At 45.5% G+C, this 21808-nt stretch overlaps 1 protein-coding gene and 1 pseudogene across 1 annotated transcript; both read right to left on the bottom strand.

The window, feature by feature from the left end:
- Positions 1 to 8300: 8300 nt before the first annotated feature.
- On the bottom strand, positions 8301 to 12910 carry LOC136457997 (large ribosomal subunit protein uL3m-like). Its single transcript, XM_066458008.1, has 5 exons — positions 12326 to 12910; positions 10848 to 11057; positions 9799 to 9903; positions 8973 to 9086; positions 8301 to 8767 (listed from the first exon to the last, which is right to left on the bottom strand). Exons 1-5 carry the CDS (start codon positions 12680 to 12682, stop codon positions 8597 to 8599), a joined length of 957 nt encoding a protein of 318 aa, XP_066314105.1. The 5' UTR covers positions 12683 to 12910; the 3' UTR covers positions 8301 to 8596.
- A 542-nt stretch (positions 12911 to 13452) lies between these two features.
- Positions 13453 to 20511, bottom strand: LOC136455876 (protein TRIGALACTOSYLDIACYLGLYCEROL 4, chloroplastic-like; annotated as a pseudogene).
- Positions 20512 to 21808: the final 1297 nt, after the last annotated feature.

The raw sequence follows: 21808 nt of genomic DNA, 5'->3' as shown, positions 1-21808 counted from the left end.
GAGGCCTCGACGAGGTACCGATTCTCTGACTCTCGCTCGAGGCCCTGCACATAAGGCCTCGGACGAGGTACTGATTCTCCCGACTCGCTCGAGGCCCCAACGTGAGGCCTCGGATGAGGTACCAATTCTCCGCCTCGCCGAGGCCCCGCACGTAAGGCCTCAGATGAGGTACCGATTCTTCGAATTGCTCGAGGCCCCACACGTAAGGCCTCGGATGAGGTACTGATTCTCCAACTCGCATGAGGCCCCCCATAAGGCCTTGGACGAGGTACCGATTCTCCGCCTCGCCCGAGGCCCCACGCGTAAGGCCTCGGATGAGGTACCGATCTCCGCCTCGCCCGAGGCCCCGCGCGTAAGGCCTCGGACGAGGTACCGATTCTTCGACTCGCTCGAAGCCCCGCCTGTAAGGCCTTGGACGAGGTACCAATTCTCCGCCTCGCTCGAGGCCGGCTCGGCAACAACCCCGTCACTTCCACCTTGACTGACTTCTCTGACAGGACGTCACGTCCAACTGACACGTTCAACCACTCCTGCGACATCAGCCGAACGACGACTCGATACAGCGGAGTGGCCGACGAGACATGAGTCACATCGACGCCATGCCGTCCAGGACAGGACGTGGCAGGGGTTACCGTCCGCTGTGCTCGGCACTGTGCCCACCACTGACACCCGTGCTACACTATGCTGCCTAACCCCTGCTTCGAGGATTAGCCGGCATGGAGAGTCATGGTCCGGGTCCCTGTAGCCTCAAATCGACGTACAAAGACCAACTGCTCCCTCCGAGCCTCGGCCTATCCGCTTCGGGTCTCGGTAGCCTCGGGACTCACGCCCGCCGAGCCTCCCACAATGGTTCAGCCTCTACACGACTAGGCCTGGCTCTCTATGTTGTCAACATACAGCGACCAGCACGTCATCCATAGTAATGCGCCATGCCCTGCGTCAAGCCATCACAGGAGCTCCCATGTCGCACAGGATCAAGCGTGACCGACGCGTTGCTCCAGTGCACCAAGGACAAGACCGCTCCATCGACCACGCCACCATAGTACGAGCTATAGGGCTCAGGACATGCCGCTCCGCTCACAAAACGCCACGTAGCAATCTATGTACCACCCCGTGCCTCCCTTCGATTATAAAAGGGAGTGACCGGGGCCGCTTCTAGGGGAGACTCGGGGAGACTCGCGGAGACACGGCTCACAGCACGAACTCACACATGCAAGCAACGCACAACGCTCTGTAACACACATGTTCCCACACTGTGAGAGATCAACATCTCAAGCAACCCACGCCGCTCCACGCAGAGACCTAGGACTAGCTCCCTGTGGGGGATATACCCCCGGGTACCACAAGATGGTACATGGGCCGCACCATCCGAGGTGGCCCAGCCCATAAGATCAAGGCGTACACGGCTAGATTACAAGTTGTACCAGATATTGTAATAGTACCAAATAGGATACTTTACTTGTAACCCTCCTCCTCCAGACTATATAAGGAGAGGTAGGGGTCCTCCTCAGGGAGGACAACAGATCTCACCCCAGATCAATACAAATAACAGAGCACAGGACGTAGGGTTTTACGCACACTGGCGGCCTGAACCTGTATAAATCTTGTGTCTTGTGTCTCTGTAACCATCCGGTTCATGTCTTGCGCACCGTCTACCGACAATCTACCATCATGGGCATACCCCTAGATGGACTGCCGACCATATTTCGTCGACAGTGGCGCGCCAGGTAGGGGGTGTGCGTACAGACTCCCAGACGAGCCTGATGGCGTACTTCAAGATCAGCCCACGTCGACAACAAGCTACGGATTACGTCAGCAACATCAACAACTCGTTGTGGTCTCAATCGGCACAACAGAGTCGGTGACTTCAGGCACAACAGTTTTCGTCAAATCCGATCATAATCTTTCCTGAAGTGCATGCGTTTGTGCCCTATTCGACATGCGATGTGACTCCTCTGGACATCCGTCAATTGCATTCACAAAAACAGAAGAGCCATGCAGCTGCACGTACCATTGTTCCAAGATGAGATCCAATCTACATGCAGGACTAACCATCAGACATGCACAGCGGCAAGGTGCACCACGTGTGAACTTGGGCCCACGAGGATGCTGAGTTCGACTCTGGCTCACGCACGCTCGCTAGCCTGCCGAAGACCAATTCCGAGTTCAACTCAAGTCCAGCAGATGCCGACTACAACTCCAACCCGGACAAGACAGCATTGAAGACAGCAAAATCAATCTAATTATAGATATGCATGTGTGTGTTCGTTCTCATGCACATGTATATCACGGAGCCAAGACCGAGTACTTCACAACTACAGCAGGCCAGATCTGTACACCATGCAAGTCAATCAATTACTAAGGAGCTCTACTGCATTCTTCATGGCCATACGTTTTCAACCACGTCCTGGCTTCGTCGACCATGTCCCGAGCGGCTCCGCCGAACTCCGACCACAGATCACGTCGACCACGTCCCGAGCAGCTCGCCGAGCTTCGACCACGTCGACCATGTCCCGAACAGCTCCGCCGAGCTCCGACCACGTCGACCACAGACCACGTCGACCACGTCCCGAGCGGCTCCGCCGAGCTCCGACCACATCGACCACCAGACCACGTCGCAATAATGATCGCCGCGAAGAACGGCGCTACGACAATCGCGACCACCGTCATGACGATAGGTCGGAAAGCTCGAGGACCGCCAACTTCGTCGCCACCGACCAGATTTCTATCTAAAGATAAGTACACTTCTAATATTTATATTTAATATAATTTTCATTACGACGTTTCTCCACAACGTCCTCGTCATGATTATTCTTCAAATAACGTTTGTCCATGTATTCCATCTTAAATATAACATACAGCTATACTTAATGCAAATCCTCGACCAGTCATGTTGACGCTCGATGCCTCTAGAGACGGCCCTATCTCCGGCTCCTCCCTACACGTGCACGAGCGTCCGCCCTCTGCGTTATGGGTGGTCGGCAGCGGCTCCTTAGCGACGCTTTGTTCTTCCTACACATGCACGGGCTCCGCGCCCCACGTTATGGTTAACGGGCTAGCTAGGGCTGGAGGCTCAGCTACATACTAACTGGTCGGACGATTTATATTAAGTATAAACACAAACTTCATATTAACACTGATGTTTACAAAGCACCAACTGCTTTATCACATCATGCTCATTTGCAAATGACTGTTGATCGTCATACGCTATTTCTTCACCGCTGATTTTTCTCCATAATTTATTATTTTGTACATTATGTACTACCATTCTACATTTATATTGTAGGAATTTCGAGCTATGCTCAGGGACTTCATCGCTCGCTTCTCGACCTGTGCTCGGGGACTGCCCCGATCACTCTCCGACCATGGCTCGGGGACTTCGTCGCTCGCTCCTCAACCTGTGCTCGGGGACTGCCTCGATCACTCTCCGACCATGGCTCGGGGACTTCGTCGCTCGCTCCTCGACCTGTTGCTCGGGGACTGTCTCGATCACTCTCCGACCACGGCTCGGGGACTTCATCGCTCGCTCCTCGACCTATACTCAGGGACTGCCTCGACCACTCTCCGACCACGGCTCAGGGACTTTGCGTCTCAACTACATGCAACTGGTGACTCGCATACAGTTGGGATATTCTTTCTCGTTTAGACCTTGCTACAAGGCTCATACCTTGCCTTCCAGCAAGCTCAGGGACTACATCGGTACGATGCACCTGCCGGTGCATCTCGTATCGCCGGTACGACGATTGGATTCTCAACTTAACTGGGAATTCTTTTTAGACCCTGGCACCACGTGCCTACGTCACCTACTACCAGGCTCGGGGACTAAGTGGGCACACTTTACCTTGCGGTGAATGTGTTTGTTTTTCGACCTCTACGCCTCTGATGATCAAGGACGCTACGCTTCAAGACGCACTTACATTTCTTTTCAGAATACAAGTGGGCACACTTTCCGGGACAGAAATCTTTTTCTTTCTTCTTAAGAGCACCGTACATTCTTCGGACAACCTACTTCTCCGGCGACAACGGTGGTCGGAGATGTCAAGAACTCAAGCCTCACTGTTCGGAGAAGGTTAAAATGGCGTGTCGCATCAGAATACATGGCGCTCGGGGACTAGCTGTGGGGGATATACCCCTGGGTACCACAAGATGGTACATGGGCCGCACCATCCGAGGTGGCCCGGCCATAAGATCAAGGCGTACACGGCTAGATTACAAGTTGTACCAGATATTGTAATAGTACCCAAATAGGATACTTTACTTGTAACCCTCCTCCTCCAGACTATATAAGGAGAGGTAGGGGTCCTCCTCAGGAGGACAACAGATCTCACCCCAGATCAATACAAATAACAGAGGCACAGGACGTAGGGTTTTACGCCACACTGGCGGCCTGAACCTGTATAAATCTTGTGTCTTGTGTCTCTGTAACCATCCGGTTTCGTGTCCTTGCGCACCGTCTACCGACAATCTACCATCATGGGCATACCCCTAGATGGACTGCCGACCATATTTCGTCGACACTCCCTCTCTTGCTCAGCTTGTAAACCCCTACTACAAGCACCTCGGTGCAAGGAATACAAGATCGCCCTCTCAGACTGGACGTAGGGCACCTATTGCCTGAACCAGTATAAACCTTGTGTCTCTTTGCATCACCATCTGGGATTAGGGACACGCAGTACACTTTCACTGGTTGGTTGAGGATCCGCCGGGTCCAAAACACCGACAATGTGAGAAAAAGATATAGAAATTTAAGCAAATTTGATATTAAGGTGACTTCATGCAGATTTGTTTGTGCCAACGAAGGCCATCGAAGGAAAGTGGAAAGAGAGCATGTGACAAAGTGTTTTAGAGCTGAAACAAGAACCGATTGCAAAGCACGAATGACAATTACATTGGACCGAGGGGAAGGAAATTATGAAGTCACTGATGTTGTCCTTGAACACAATCACCTCCTTCACTTGCACCGGAAGTATTCAAGATAGGCAATGGAGAAATGTGATAGAAAACCCAAAATTGAAAGCTCAACTTCGATTGAAGTTTATGTCTCATAAATATCACAATTTGGCATATAAAGCCGCCAACTCTCTAGAATGTTGCTTGCTGCTCGACAATGCCCTTGATTGCCTTTGCACACAAGTTGAGGATAAACTTAATATATCTAGCTGTGCTATGAATGAAAAACCAACAAATGAACAAGAAAATGTTGACCCAAATATGAACCAAAGTGATGATTTGCTTAGTGCTGCAAAGCTGAAGAAAAAGGAAGTCCAATCAAAAAATCGAAGAGAAAGAGGACTTGGATCGATAAGTTACGATGGGGAAGCGAAGCAAGCGAAATCTGCCATACCACCAAAATCTGCCATACCACCAAAATCTGCTAAACCAAAGAAAAAAGGAACAAAGGTATGTTGCAAACTTGCAAGCTACATAACGTATGCATGCTGTTGTCATTCCAATCAAAACTAATTGGTTGAATTTTTATTAGCAGCCACAAAACAAAAATGAAGTTGTACAACCCCAAGTTGAATTGGAAAATGATGGCAGCAACAGAGATGAAGTTCAGGAGTCTCAAGATTACAATGTCATTGGTAGTTTTACTCAGCTCATAACAGCTCCAACTTATGCCGAAGAAAACCTTCAGTTCTAGTGTGTATAGGCTGGTTAGATAGCATTTTGGACAGGGCTAACTATAGTCTTTTGGGGTCTAATTATAGTTTTTTGTGGCCTAACTGTATATCTAAAATGGCCTATATAATTTCAGTAGAAGCACATGTGTTGGTTCAGTAATAGCATAAGTTGCTAGGGTACACAACCTGAAGGTGCTTTAAATAATTTTGAACTTGTGGACTTGTGCTTTGGAAGTGGAGCACACAAATCTCCAGGTGTGCTTGATCTGTCTAATAATTATGTGCTTGTGAAAATGGCTTTGTTTGTGTGCAAGTCTGATATATTTTGCCATCAGTGAAAATTTGGGGCTAAACATATACTCAGTGTATTTACTGAATAAGTGTCACTGTGTCTAAACACACACCAACCAGACATCAGTAGAAACAAAATCTTGCATTTTCATTTCCATATTAGAATAAAAATCTCTTGATTCATTATATATAGACCAGAAGGATCTGCCATGTTTACAAGAAGTGGTTTCTATCCAAAAGCTAATTACATTAACCATGGGTTCATCAGAAACCATGGTGGCAGCATGCCTGCCCAGTCCATCTCCATGACAGCAAGGACCTCCACGTCGGTGTAGTGCTGTTGAGTTAATCCATGGAGTCTGGGCCCGAGCTCCATCTTTCCTGGTCGGCACGAGCTCCATCTTCTCCTGACCGACGCGAGTTCCGGCCCCTCCGGGGAGGCGTAGAAGGGTTGTAGTGGTGCGGGACGGGCGAGCTTGCGGTGACATCCCGAGCTGCGGTGGCGTCAGCAACGGGAGGGCTGCGGGGGTGCGAGGCACTGCGTGGGGAGAGGGAGGAGCAGCGGCCGTGCGCGGCATTCGGCGCGGCAGGGCGGCGGCATACAGTGCGGAGAGATGTGTCCTTGTGGCCCGACCAATGAGGAGAGATGGAATTTTTGTTTAAGCCGATGGATTTTCTTTGAACGGTGGATATGAGGCTGAAAGGTATGCGGTGCCTTGCTAGAGGAAAGGCACCGAATCTGAGTCCGTGCAGGGGGCAGCAGGCAGGTGGGGGACCATGTGGAGCACACGAGATCAACCGATCAAAGATCGAGCGCTCAGCAAATCGAGTGAGCGGAAGGAGAAAATCACTGGAGCATCAAATAGTTTTCCGGTATATTTTGTATGTAATGGCAGAAAGTTCTAAAACCTGCTAATTATATATATATATATATATTTAATTTCTGTTCGAACAATGAATGTGTTTATCCAGGTGTCATGTGTTTTGTACATGTGTTGCAACTGTTGTGCATGTTTGAAGGGGGTAACATCACCAGTTTGGGTAGGTGGTGACTGCATGTTCCTTGTCCATCCTTGTTCATCCAACCAAACAAAAAAAATGGCTCGTCTCGTTCAATACATATCCATCGAACCAAACAGAAAAATGATTCGTCCTATCCGGCCAACCAAATAGATAACATGGATATCCACATCTCGATATCCATGGATATCCATATCAATCCACCCTGTCCTCGAACAAACACACCCTAAGAGCATTCTGGTTCGATCATTGTCCAGCGCCTTCAGCTTGAGGATCGTTCTGCTAAAAAAGACATGCAATCGCAAGCTCCAAATGGTTAGGAACTTAGGATGAATGGATGATCACTGAAGCACTCCCTTTCCACATTTTTCTTTGATGAAACAGGAGGCGACTGGGCCCTACTGGCTATATTTATATTCCATTAAACTGAAAACAGAGGAGCAAGCAGATGAACAAAAGCAAAGCAGCAAAATTAAAGGAGTGCATAAAACTGCCTCATGTTATGATATACTCCCTTAGTCTCGTCCCATAATAGATGACGTTTTAGCTCTGGGCATAGGAATCAAGAGGAGTGAAAAAAAATATAGTACACAGAAAATGACAAAGAGAGAAATAGAAATAAAGATGTATAGAAAAAGAGAAAGTTGCATTGGAAAGTCCGAATGACAACTAATTTGGACCGAGTGTAGATGGCTAGAAGGTCACCTACTACGAGATGGAGGAAGTGGAGAAGATTCTTTGGCAGAGACAAAGCCGTTTTGAAAAACGTTTAGTAAAAACAGCTTTAACAGTAGTTTTATAATATTTTATACCAAATTTGTCAGAAGCGAAAGAAGTTACCCTTTTGTGGCTCCAACTCCTTGGCCCTACATCTCAAAATAGAAGGCGTGATTTGACTTGTGTGGATGTGGTCATTAAAATCATACTTTGACCGTTAATTTCTCTTATAATATATCTTGTAGTATATAATGATTTGTGGCAACAAAATATTATTAGAAAACATTTCTGAACACAAATCTAATATTACTGCTTTTGTACTTTCAATTTTATATATGATTAGAGTAGTTATTGATTAGAGATAACAAAGTTTGAATTTTGAAATACATGTGTATTACATTTTGACATGGAGAAGTACAAAAATAGCTCCACGGCAAGAGCCACAAGAAGCCGAAGCCATGTCAAAAGGGCCCTATATATACATGATAAAAAGGAAGGCACCATGTCCATGGTAACGCTAAACACATGTTTTCAATAAAAAATATTAAAATTGAAAAGCGCAACGCATAGGTTCATGTGCAGGTAATAAACTAACAGCTGTCATTAATATAAGCAGCTCGCGCAAAGGCAGAACACAATCTCAGGAGTGAAAATATTCCGATTTTATATACTACCTGTGGCTTCGCGTACAACTTATTAAAAAAAAAGGTTCCATTCAGTCAATCAAAACAATCATCTAAAAACCCTAACTGAATTAAGGCCCTGGTATACTTGCCAGGTAATGTACATGGAACAACATTGATCAGGCTAGCCAGTAACCTGATGAAGCTTGTGATTCAGGAACTGCTCACATATCCATCAAGAATTTGACAATCTCGTGGAATGGACGAGCTCAAGGAGTGCATAAAACACAAAGGGAGTTAACCAGCTTTGTCCATTGCCTTTTAATCAGCTGCCATGAATGGGTCAACATCACCAAGATCAGCAATCAGGGGCTCCAAGTCTTCAGGCTCGCCTTCTTGCATGAAGTATGTAGGAAACGGGAGCAAAGCCGTGTCAGGTTTCTTGTATATAGAATCCTTAACAAAAACAAAGCTACCTTGAGGACCAGGAACCTGCAAAAGGGGCAACGAAAGATACATAGAACACCTAACTTTCTATGGTTGAACAAAATGAATTATTTACATATTTACCATCATTATGATGTGAGTGGTATAAAAAATACCATGTCAGTGACACAGTGTAAGATGTCATCCGTAATAATGGTAAATATGTAAATGCCCCGAACAAAATATGCTGTGACATCAGAAATCAAGTCACCTGCCCCTTCAGATATAGCAAGTTCCTGGCTGGGTCTATTTGGTAAACCCATACATTCTTCACTGTGCGTTGCACACCACCCATGCGTCCAGGCATTTTTCTGTTTTTGAAAACCTGAAATTTTCCAACTGTTATGTCATTACATGTGCAAGGCTGGCTGCTGCAGTACCTCTTTGTGCACACATTAGCGAGCTCCTATCATATTCCACCAACGGGCGCGAATGTAACAAAAAACTAATCCCTGCTATGGAATCAGTTTGTAATCGGACCGTTTCTATCTGTCAATACTCAATACAATGATATGCAGTTCTCCTGTGTGTCGAAGGGGAAAAAGTACACTCCTATGTCCTATCAAAACAATTTAAACCAAGTGCCTTCCTGCATGACAGATATCACAGTCTGGTTTCAAAGCACTAGTTCATGGGCTCTGTGTTCGAGACAAAAAACAGTTCATGAGCTTTGTAATTGTAAACATTACATCTACATTTTTTTTCCAGTGAAGGCCCAGATCTGAACAAAAAAACATACTTCAGGAGGCAAACCATGTACGATGACATCATTTAACAGACTCATTGTTCATACCAAGTAAAAAACATTGACAACATACCAACAATACATAAGGTCTTATCATCTTAAGTATTGAGGAACACGAAAAAACCTGTGAGTAAATACTTAAAATCTATAGTTCATCTTGTTAAGAGGAAATGTAATTCATAGCAAAACCTTACTATTGCCTATCCTATGGAGAGTAAAATGACACTATTGCGAGAAGGGAGATGCATAACATTTTTTCAATACATAAATGTGATACTGTTATATAACGTACCCTTCCAGGAGCATCTCTTTGACCAGTAGAGCCACCACTGCGATGCGACTTAGATGCCCCATGTGATGCAGGCATCCCACTGAAATCATATTTTTTCATTACACCCTACAAGATTAAAAGAAGGTTAAATTGTTAAACATTGACAATCAACACATTATTACTTTGTTCTAGAAGGGAAAGTAACAATCAGCAGAGTCATATTACTTCTGTAATCACAATATTTAATGAAGAATTGACCAGTTTTGCCGAGTTCTGTAACACTAGCACATTTCCCCAAGAAAATTAATCTAGGATCTTGGAAATCATGGGAGAACTTGCACTACCATGCAAAGAAGTCCTCAAGAGCTTGGCCATTTACCAAATATTGGTCCTCCTAGTTTCTCAAACCTCAATAAGACTTTTCCCTTGTGGATGGATGTTACCAGCTAACAAAGCAGCACAATGCACATAAAAATAGGATCACTCACACTGCCTTGCCCTCTCACATGTCCAACCAAATCCTGCTCTTTTATGTTCTAAGAGTTTATAGAAAAGCTACTCAAGATCTGAAAAGACACTGATCCCACAATAGCACTTAGGATAACTATAGTTTCTAAGATGCACACTACTTTGGACATTATGGCATTTAATTCTCAGAAAAAAATCAGTCAGAATCTAATATTTGAAAAAGTGGAAATTTTCATTAACCGGTCAAATTTTAAGTTTTTAACACTACAGCACTCGGTTTGAATATTCCACCAATTGTAAGAAACACATACAGTGTTTGCTTTTATTATCAGAAAGCTAACATATAAATAGCAAGAGAACAATTTTCATCAAATACATGTTTGAAATAGAGCAACTTAAATTCAGGGCATAAACTAGAGACTTAACTATTACAAATATCTGCATAATCCCCTCTGGATTCATTTCAACTAATCAAATAGAGGTGTTGCTGAAAGAAACACAAACTAAAACCCTGGTGATAGCTTAGCTGGTTTACAGCAATATAGTGAATTGTCTTGACAAGTGAAATCACAGAAAATAGATTGGACAGGAAGAATACATACCGCAAAACCTTTCCCCTTCGTGATTCCAGTGACATCAACAAATTGTCCAGGCACAAAGTGGCGAACTGTGATGGTTGTGCCAACAGGAAGAAGTGCATCCTCAGTGACAGGAAATTCCCTTAGCTTTCTCTTCAGAGGCACTCCCTGTGCTCTAAAGTGGCCAACTTCAGGCTTTGTTAGGTGTTTTTCCTTCTTTTGACCTGCGCCAAGCTAACAAACACAAGAAGAATTTAGGAATTTAGCAATACTTTTTCCTTTTGCAAAGTAAATATGAATGGAACAAACAAAGAAACAAATATATAAGTTAACCACTCTGCATTGCATTAGGTCAACTAAACAAAAAAAAAGGCAGGGTACTTCTTACTAGTGTCTTATTCATGGTGCAAGTGCATGAGATGCTTTATGGTTAGTGGTTACCAAAACTTAGCTCCAGTAAATTGTCACAATTGACTTGTGAACCCCTTAGCAGTAAAATTGATCAATTGATACAATAACTTGCATTTACCGATATTATGTTGCTGAAGAGAGTAAAATGGCACAAGAACAAAAGAAAATTGGACATCGACACACCAAGATAACTACCCTTGTACCCATTTATCTTCCTTAATTTTTTATAGTTCTTTCTGCAGGTACTGCAGGAAGAGCCATAACCAGAGCATTGCCGCATGAGTTTAGAAACATGGAAATTTCAAAAACAACCCCACGTCTCTCTTTGGTTTGGAATACCACCACATAAAACGTTTTGTTCCAAAGACCCACCACTACCCAACTCGGTTTTGTAGCAGAAACCGTCCCACCAACATGCAACAATCTGATTTCACCCGCTTTTCCATCCTAGAGTGCCTGATGCATTCTTTAAAGTTAGATACTCTAAAAATACAAGCCCTGCATTTCATTAAATCCATCGATTTATGCTATTTGCAAAATTCTTCACCACAACATGATCCAAGCACCAGAGCAAGCTTTACTCAGTTAGCATGGACTATAGTGGCTCCACACGGGCAAAGACAGGCGGAATCTGCTGAGCCTATGCTCTGTAGGATGGCTTTTGCAACAGAGTCAACAGGGGCTAGGCATTTGCAACAAAAGTCTTATGGGGGTGGAAATCAAAATACAAGTGAATGGGGCGATTTGCAAAAATGGGACTCAAACATCGGTCGTTTGCAGATTTGACACTGGACCCATATTCATAGACACAGATGGAGCCACTTGTCATCCACTCGAGTGTCATCGTAATCAAGGAGTCAATCTTTGGAGTGTCATTTTTGCAAAATGTGGGAAATATTGAGATATACTGTATCAAGAAGATATTATTGAACCCCAACAATACAACATCTCAGCCATTATCATCCAGGTTTAAGCGATATGATTGCTTTCGAGTCTAGCAAGTGAATCGAACCAGCAGCTGTTCAATACTTCATTTGTTTCGGTGGAACACGTTTCACAGAGAGAACTCAGGGAAATTTCGTGTAGCACACCTGTAGGGCGAAGAAACCCTCCTTCTCGGCGGTCTTGACCTGGGTAACAACGTTGTCGTCGACCCAGAGGACGGTGATGGGCACCTTGGCGCCCCACTTGTCCCACATCGCCGACATCCCGCACTTGACGCCGATCAAGCCGGTGCGCTGCGATGTGGGGCCCATCACCCCGGCCCGCGCCTCGATGATCCGACCCCCGCCGCCGCCCTCGCCCCCAGCGTCGTCGTCGTCGGAACGGGAGACGAAGGCCTCCGCGGAGAAGAGCCGGGAAGGCGGGAAGGGGAGGCGCGGGCTCCCGCCGGCGGAGAGTGAGAGGCCGCGGAGGCGCGCGAGCAGGCCCCTCGAGGCGGCCGCCATGGTTGCGCCTGGGCGAGGGCGGGGAGGCGCGACGGCGAGATGGGTGCGGGCGGGGTTTACGCGGCGGCGCGGCGAGATGAGTGGTGCTGCTGGGCAGTAGGGTTTACTGAGCTGGGAGCCCGCGAGGGGAATGAATGGCCCAATGGGGGCAAAGCGAGCACGCGCGCAGGCTCATTTACGAGTGGGCCTGAATTCTACTGGGGTTTCCGCTTTTACGATTTTCTGTTTTTCAGTGCTGCAACGCGAGAATCCAAATTCAGCTAAAAACCAGACACATTTACATGTAGAAATACAATTGCATCGATTTTAAAGTTTTGAGGGCAAGTCACTTTTTTTTTTTTTGAAACAAAGGGCAAATCACTAGAATAAAGAGAATACAAATTCGCTTCAGCATTTGTGACGCATAGCATCCCTCCTGGCTCCTATGAGGGCTATCACAAACAAATGCTAACGCTTCAGGATTTGTTGTTGCATGATTCAACTGAGTCTTGAGTTCTGTCAAAATGATGAACAAATGGATGTCTCAAAAAGGCTAATCCTTTAATTAGCTTATCCTAAACTTCATATATTTAAAAATTAAAAAAATGGAGGGAACATGACTTTTGTAAACCGACAAAAGGCAATCAGAAACATAATCTCACATAGGCTCACCTAGCAAGTTCACTACTCTAAAGACTCCAAACAGTATAACTTCCTTCGTAGCAAAAAAATTGATGACTCAACCGGTAAAAGCAGGTCATAAATAGATTTTACAAGGGGGTCGATTCATCTGACCATCACGGCGTCAACCATTCATTTCATATGATCTGATCCTAGTGAAATCAGCTAACATAGCGATCATGAAGTCCAGGCATTATTTTACACAACGTTCATGATGAACAGCTTCAGGCTTCGTAGAACCGGAGCTCCACCATGGCCTCCTGATGCTTGGGTGAATACCACGCTGTGGCCTTTGCTGAACCCAGGACCTTGAGAGCCCAATCAATTGCAAAGATCGGATCATCCACTCAAACAAAATGGTCCTGGCTTCTGGGGTCAATGGCAACAGAGGATTCAACACGAAAACTGAAGGGCCCAACTATCTGCAGCAAGAACAAAGAAGAGCTTTATTAAACACGAGAAAACTTCCATATGATACACACAATGATCATCTTGTCTATTGTTCTTATAATTTATTGATGGTAGGCAATCAGAGAGAAATGGCCAAAAGATAACAAATCCTATGTTCTAAACTGATACCATCAATTAATACCATCATCATTGGCAATGCTGTATTCATCATAACAAGTTTACCCCCTGGCATTTCAGTAGATGGAATTTGTTCATAAACAAGTGTAAACAGTAGCTGAAGTCATAAGCACTAGTACTTGCATCAAACTGTAACTAATAAACCATAATTTACATTACGGCACAGAAGATAAAGAGTCAGGGTGTTTGCATATCTAAGCATAGCCTAGAGTTCAAATAAGATTAAGCTCCCCTGCAAGGCAGTCATTAATATTATTAATATATAACGAAACTTTCCTGAACCTTAGCCTACCCCAACTTGCTTGGGACTGAAAGGCTATGTTGTTGTTGTTGTTGTTGAAACTTTCCTGAACCATCGTGGTTAGTCCCAAGTACCTCAGTTTTTTTTCATAACTTTCAAGTGCAATAGATTGAGATGTAAGCAGTAGCTACCAAAGCACCCATAGGAAAGAAGACAACACCCCAACCAGTGGTTAGAATTTCTAGTTAACAGGTATCAGAGAACAATTAAACAAAAAATATATGAATTACCTGTTATTGAAGGGAAACAGTCACATCAGGACAAATATCGCAGAATGTCTCTACATCAGGTCTTCTAGAGAAGAAGAAATCTTGTGCAAGGCGAGAAGCACCACATAAGAACAAGGAGCCAGAGGTGATATCAAATCGGGCACTTGCCCTAGTCAAATCCAGAAAAAGCCTCTGAAAATTCCCATATTGAGCAGTGAAAGTAACAGAAGCAAAGAGGTCTACAAAGGCAGCACATCTATTCCTTTCGTCAAACATTCTAAAAGCATTACTCTTGTGTGTTTCATCTCGTATAGTCACTCTCCTTGAACAGTAACCCAAATATCCACTAGCTACTGCACCTGAATAAAGGAAAGGAAGGAAACTTGAGAAACATTGCTGATTACCTATAAATCCAATACAGTGCTACTAAACTGATAACCATTTCACATAGCCATGCAGAGATGCACTAGATGTCAGCACCAACAGAAAACTAGGCAGTAAAGCATATAGGGAAATCAAGTCGTTCATGATACTGTATACCAGCATCTATATGAAGTGAAGGATATTATTGGCTTCCAAAGTCTTGTAATATCACAACAAAATTTTGAAAAGGCGCTAGGCACTGGTTGAGTGGCAAAGTATCGGGCTACTTGGACCCCTAAGCAGTCTAGGAAGCAATTAGACACTAGGCTTGAGTGAGGTGTCTAGTACAGTAGTACCTAGGTGCCACCTAGCCACCTAGGCGAGGGCTAGGAATCCAATTTTTTATACAGTGAGCTCAGCAATGGGAAACAGAAGGACTAAGCTACAATCAGGTTACATTCTGGATATCCAGGAAATGAATGGTGTGTCAATGAAAAGGTTTCTGAAGCAGTTTGAGGGGCAGCAACAGAACCTCCAAAGTCCAAGCAAGTGGATGCAAGGAATTTTCATTAGGAGTATCGACATCAAATGGAAAGTGGACACTTACCAACGATACCAGTAAGAGAAACATGTGAATCCGAGAGAAATATATCATATGGCTGAACGTTTTTTAGCTTATCTTCTTTTTTCCTCCAAGCATCAATGCTTTTCTTGATGGAAATAGCCGCTTTAGCACATAGGCCAGGTAGCAGAGCAATAGGAACATCATCTGTTTCATCACCACCAAATCATTTTGGTTCCCCACTATTCTGCTGCAATAATAGATGATAACTCAATCCAGAACTGGAGCCAACTGAAGCAAGGTCAGCCGATAATGACAATGGCACATCCCAATATGCTCCCCTTTTATCAACAAATAATCCAGGTCAAGATGCTTGGAATGTAATATTATGATGAGGAAGCTGCAATAGGTAAAGAGGTGTCCTTTAATCCAAGCATTTAGAACAGTAACAACATAAACTAGTTAAGTAAACTAAACATTACAACAACAACAACAACAAAGTCTTTAAATCCCAAACAAGTTGGGGTAGGCTAGAGTTGAAACCCAGCAGAAGCAATCAAGGTTCAGGCACGTGAATAGTTGTTTTCCAAGCACTCCTATCTAAGGCTAAGTCTTTGGGTAAATTCCATCCTTTCAAGTCTCATTTTATTGCCTCTACCCAAGTCAACTTCGGTCTTCCTCTGCCTCTCTTCATGTTACTATCTTGGCTTAGGATTCCACTACGCATCGGTGCCTCTGGAGGTCTTCGTTAGACATGTCCAAACCATCTCAACCGGTGTTGGACAAGCTTTTCTTCAATTGGTGTTGCCCCTAATCTATCACGTATATCATCGTTCCGAACTCGATCCCTTCTTGTATGACCGCAAATCCAACGCAACATACGAATTTCCGCGACACTTATCTGTTGAACATGTCGTCTTTTCGTAGGCCAACATTCTGCACCATACAACATAGCAGGTCTAATCGCCGTCCTATAAAGCTTACCTTTTAGCTTCTGTGGTACCCTTTTGTCACATAGAACACCAGATGCTTGGCGCCACTTCATCCACCCTGCCTTGATTCTATGGCTAACATCTTCATCAATATCCCCGTCTCTCTGTAGCATTGATCCTAAATATCGAAAGATATCCTTCCTAGGCACTACTTGACCTTCCAAACTAATATCTTCCTCCTCCCGAGTAGTAGTGCCGAAGTCATATCTCATATACTCAGTTTTAGTTCTACTGAGTCTAAAACCTTTGGACTCCAAAGTCTCCCGCCATAACTCCAGTTTCTGATTCACTCCTGTCCAACTTTCATCAACTAGCACTACATCGTCCACGAAAAGTATACACTAAGGGATGTCCCCTTGTATGTCCCTTGTGACCTCATCCATCACTAAGGCAAATAGATAAGGGCTCAAAGCTGACCCTTAATGTAGTCCTATCCTAATTGGGAAGTCATCCGTGTCTCCATCACTTGTTCGAACACTAGTCACAACATTGTTGTACATGTCCTTAATGAGTCCGACGTACTTCGTTGGGACTTTATGTTTGTCCAAAGCCCACCTCATAACATTCCTTGGTATTTTGTACATAAGCCTTCTCCAAGTCAATAAAAACCATGTGTAGGCTCCTTCTTCTCCCTATACCTGCTCCATAACTTGTCTTATTAAGAAAATTGCTTCCATGGTTGACTTACCGGGCATGAAACCAAATTGGTTCATAGAGACCCGCGTTATTGCTCTCAAGCGATGCTCGATAACTCTCTCACATAGCTTCATAGTATGGCTCATCAACTTAATTCTCCGGTAATTAATACAACTTTGAATATTCCCTTTATTCTTGTAGATCGGTACCAATATACTTCTCCTCCACTCGTCAGGCATCTTGTTCGATCGAAAAATATGATTGAACAACTTGGTTAGCCATACTATAGCTATGTCCCCGAGGCATCTCCACACTTCGATTGGGATACCATCCGGTCCCATCGTCTTACCTCCTTTCATCATTTTCAATGCCTCTCTGATATCAGATTCTTGGATTCTCCGCACAAAACGTCTATTGGTGTCATCAAAAGAGTCATCCAACTGAAAGGTTGTGTCCGTATTCTCACAATTGAACAATTTGTCAAAATACTCTTGCCATCGATGTCGGATCTCATCCTCCTTCACCAAGAGATGTCCCTTTTCATCCTTAATGCACTTAACTTGGTTGAAGTCTCTTGTCTTTCTCTCAGGAACCATAGTCATCTTATAAATGTCCTTCTCTCCTTCCTTCGTACCCAAATGTTGGTAAAGATCCTCGTACGCTCTACCCTTTACCACACTTACAGCTCGCTTTGCAGTCTTCTTTGCCACCTTGTACTTCTCTATGTTGTCCACACTCCTGTCATGGTACAAGCGTCTATAGCATTCTTTCTTCTCCTTAATAGCCCTTTGGACTTCCTCTTTCCACCACCAATGTATCTTTAGCCTCGTCTCCACTTCCTTTGGTTACTCCACACACCTCTGAGGCCACCTTTCGGATGTTGGTTGTCATCTTCTCCCACATGTTGTTTATGTCATCTTCTTCCTTCCAAGAGCCCTCTTTGATAACCCTTTCCCTGAATACCACTGACGTCTCCCCTTTCAGTTTCCACCACTTTGTTCTTTCAATCTTAGCTTGTTTATCCCTATGGGCACGCACATGAAAACGAAAGTCTGCCACCAAAAGCTTATGTTGAAAAACAACACACTCCCCTGGTATCACCTTGCAACCCAAGCATGCTCGTTTGTCCTTTCTTCTTGCGAGGACAAAGTCAATCTGGCTAGAGTGTTGTCCGCTACTGAAGATCACTAGATGAGATTCTCTTTCTAAAGAAAGTGTTGGCTATCATCAGGTCAAAAGCTACCGCGAAGTACAGAACTTCCTCCCCCTCCTGATTCCTACTACCATACCCAAAAACCTCCATGAACTGCCTCGAAACCTGCGCTTGTAGTACCTACATGCCCATTAAGATCTCCTCCTATAAAAAGCTTCTCACTGCTAGGTACAACTCTAATCAGGCCATCTAAGTATTTCCAGAACTGTCTCTTAGCACTCTCATCGAGCCCTACTTGGGGGCATACACACTAATTATGTTCAAGACCATATCACCAATGACAAGCTTGACTAAGATAATCCTATCTCCTTGCCTTCTCACTCCCACCACACTATTCTTGAGGCTCTTATCAATCAAAACTCCTACTCCATTTCTATTCGTGACTGTCCCTGTGTACCTTGTCCACCTCCTTCGCCTTCTGACCTTTCCATTTAGTCTCTTGAACGCATAATATATTTACACGCCTCCTAGTCGCGGTATCAACTAATTCTCTTAACTTACCTGTAAGCGGCCCTACATTCCAACTACCTAAACGAATCCTAGTTGGTTCGACTAGCTTCCTTACCCTTCGCACCCGTCGACTCAGATATGAAGACCCTTGCTCATTTTTCACTACACCCGGGCGCCGATGTAGCGCGCCGCTAAGGATGCGACGACCCGATCCTTGCTCACTTGACACCGTGCCCAGATCGCGACACGGCGCGTCACGGGGGTGACGGCCCGGCCCTTGCTCATTTAACACCATACCCGGGTTCCGATATGGAGCGTCGCTAAGAGGGTTACGCCCCAACGGTTTTCTTTCGGGTTTCATCTCCATTAGAATGGCTAGATTTAACGTTGGCTTGCCACGCCTATCACAACCCTCCTCCTTTACCAGAACTTGGGACCTGCTATGTTGAGACAACATAGGCGGAGTTAAGTAAACTAAACATTCACAAAAGATAAAAGAAAGGGAAAAAAACAAGATAAAACTTCCACAAGCCATTATCAACAGCTAGGTGTTCTAATCAATATACTGAACGGAACGTGATTTATTGAGAAACCATAGTGCAAGCAACAAGAATACCCACAAATAACTAACTGTATACCAAATAGGTTAAGAGCGTCCAGATTTTTTGCCTCGTGGTGAAATATCGCTTTTCCTCGATTGCCTTTCTTGATATCAAATAACTCCAGCAGCAAAGTGGTGTCTGGTGTGATCAAGATTTCCGTGCCTACACCTAGAGACATAACATCATGCAAGTGCTTCTTCAATCTTTGGTCCAAGAGGCCTCTTCCTGTCGATTTGCAAATTTCTCTTTCACGACAGACACAAGCTTGTTAACATTGATTTTCTCCAAGATGGTAGAAGACCTGAACAGATCACAACAGATTGTTCGTTAACATGAGTTTGGTGAGAAACTTGTTGAACATTAAGTATAACCTCTACTAGATACTCCGTATCTACATTGGGCAGGCTATTTAGTCCATTAAATTAACAAAGGAGAAAACAAAAAAATTGGATGGTACTCTCCTCTCCCTCTAAGCCGACAATGCTATACATAACAAACAAGAGACAGAAATGATAGCCCATTTCAGGTCACTTAAAATCAACTACTAATCGAATCGACTCGCATTTCATCCACTGAGACATCAATACCAACATATATTGATAAGGGGGGCACATAATCCTAGTGCTGACATAATGATCCAAAATTAACCAATCTAAATTCATATATGTATCAAATCCAGGGTTATCCAAATCACACTATGCACACCAAGCCTGCATTATCGTTGGCGTCGGATGCTACAAGATTGCACGCAAAAAATTGAGTGCTCCCAACCGCAACATCCTCGGAGCAGTACAGACATGTAATGGGTCTACGTAGTCCGTCACCATACCAGTTGTCCGTGATGTAGAGGATGTGGGCGTGGTTGACGGAGAGGCCGTCGCGGGTGGCGGAGAAGGTGGGGACCAGAGGGGACGCCATGAAGCGGTGGAAGAAGTCGAGCTGCTTGGGGCGGGTGACGCGGTAGCCCCGTGAGAGCCCCAGCGGCAGGGGGTCCCCCGGGACGGGGCGCACCGTGCCCTCCATCGTCACCGGGGTCTCCGCGTCCAGCTCCCATCGCCCGTCCTCGTCCGACATCCATCGCATCCGCCGCAGCGACATCGGTGCCGGGCGGCGCTTTCTGGAGCTGGTGGCCCTTCCGATTTCGCGTCGTCCGGCGTCGGCGTCGGCGTCAGGGTGTGCACACACAGTTGGTGGGCGAGGAGCCGGATAGGGGCCTAGGTGTAGGTGGGTAACGTTGGCTGGCCCTGTTTGGCAGACGCAGATGGCCGGGGCGCCGGCCTGACTGAATTTTTTTAGTATTTGACCCTTTTTTTTCCGAAAGTATCTTATAAATAGACCCTTGATGAGAAGAATTTTAGAAATAGATTATGGGCTCGGCGCCAGAGTGATTGGCGCCGAGCTCGACGCCACGGTCACTGGCGCCGAGCTTCTGGGCATGGGGAAATGGCCTACCAGGGGGCTCGGCGCCAGAGTGACTAGCGCCGAGCTCGGCGCCGTATATCTTGGCGTCGAGCTCGGCGTCAGTCACTCTGGCACCGAGCCTCCTAAATATTTGTCGCCCCACCTTTCTTCTTCTCCATCTCGCCCTACCTGCCCCTGCCGTCGTCGCTCCACCGCCGCGCCCGCCCATGCCACCGCGCCCGCCCGCCCGCCCGCGCCGCGCCCGCCCACGCCCGCCGCGCCGCCGCTGCTCCTCCCTCGCCCGAGCCCGCACCGCGCCGCCGTGCCCTCACACCGCCGTCCTCGCCTTAGCCTCGCCTTGGTCTCCACCGACGGCCTCGGCCTCGCCCTGCCTTGCCCCCTCCACCGCCGGCCTCGTCCCGCCTTGCCGCCGTCCACTGCCAGCCTCGCCTCGCCCCGACTCCCGCGCCCGTCGAGCCGGACTCACCGCGCGGAGCGCCGGGCACCCCGCGGCCGCCGCGCGCCACCTCTGTCGTCGAACGCGCCACCGCGGGCCCGGATCTTCGCCTTGACCTACGCCCGTCGTCCGTCGACCCGAAAAGGTAAAAATTATGAATATGCAATGTACCTATTTAGTTGGTGTTTGTTATTTACTAGTTACTGTGATGACTTAGTTAGTTGATTTAGTGAGATATATATGTAGATAGATAGAAACATAGATACATTGGTAAATAGATATAGTTAGATAGCTACTTAGATATGTAATTATGTTTGTAGTTAACTACATATGATCTAGCTATTTAGTGAGTACACTATAAATATATACGTAGTTATTATCTTGATTACTTAGTTTGTAGTTAGAAAGTACTTGTTAGCAACATGATTATATTACATTTAAAACTAGGCAATGAAAAAAGGTTTTCAAGCACTCACTGGCACATAATGTAGCAACATGCTCGTTCAAGACCTGCATCTGTACTCTTGTCTGCTCTCTTGCCTCATTCCTTGCCCTCTCCTCCTCTAACGTCATCCGCCTCTTCAATCCCCATTTGTTAAGCCCAACATTGATCGGGTTACAAATATAGCGTTGTCTAGTAAACTCATGTATCTTTTCTTTGTGATGTTTAACGAATAGGTTGACGTAGTCAG

This window comes from Miscanthus floridulus, chromosome 6, assembly GCF_019320115.1.
Source record: "Miscanthus floridulus cultivar M001 chromosome 6, ASM1932011v1, whole genome shotgun sequence".
Lineage (NCBI taxonomy): Eukaryota > Viridiplantae > Streptophyta > Magnoliopsida > Poales > Poaceae > Miscanthus > Miscanthus floridulus.
The sequence above is the reverse complement of the archived record's forward strand: the minus strand, read 5'-3'. Positions and strand labels throughout refer to the sequence as shown.

What these genes read in the sequence shown, in the direction of transcription:
- LOC136457997 (XM_066458008.1), bottom strand. Translation starts at nt 12,682, where the DNA reads ATGGCGGCCGCCTCGAGGGGCCTGCTCGCGCGCCTCCGCGGCCTCTCA. An exon ending in CGAAGGGGAAAGGTTTTGCG is followed by an intron (nt 9,904 to 10,847) that starts GTATGTATTCTT and finishes TTAATCTTGTAG; the next exon opens with GGTGTAATGAAAAAATATGA. An exon ending in AAAGAGATGCTCCTGGAAGG is followed by an intron (nt 9,087 to 9,798) that starts GTACGTTATATA and finishes GGAAAATTTCAG; the next exon opens with GTTTTCAAAAACAGAAAAAT.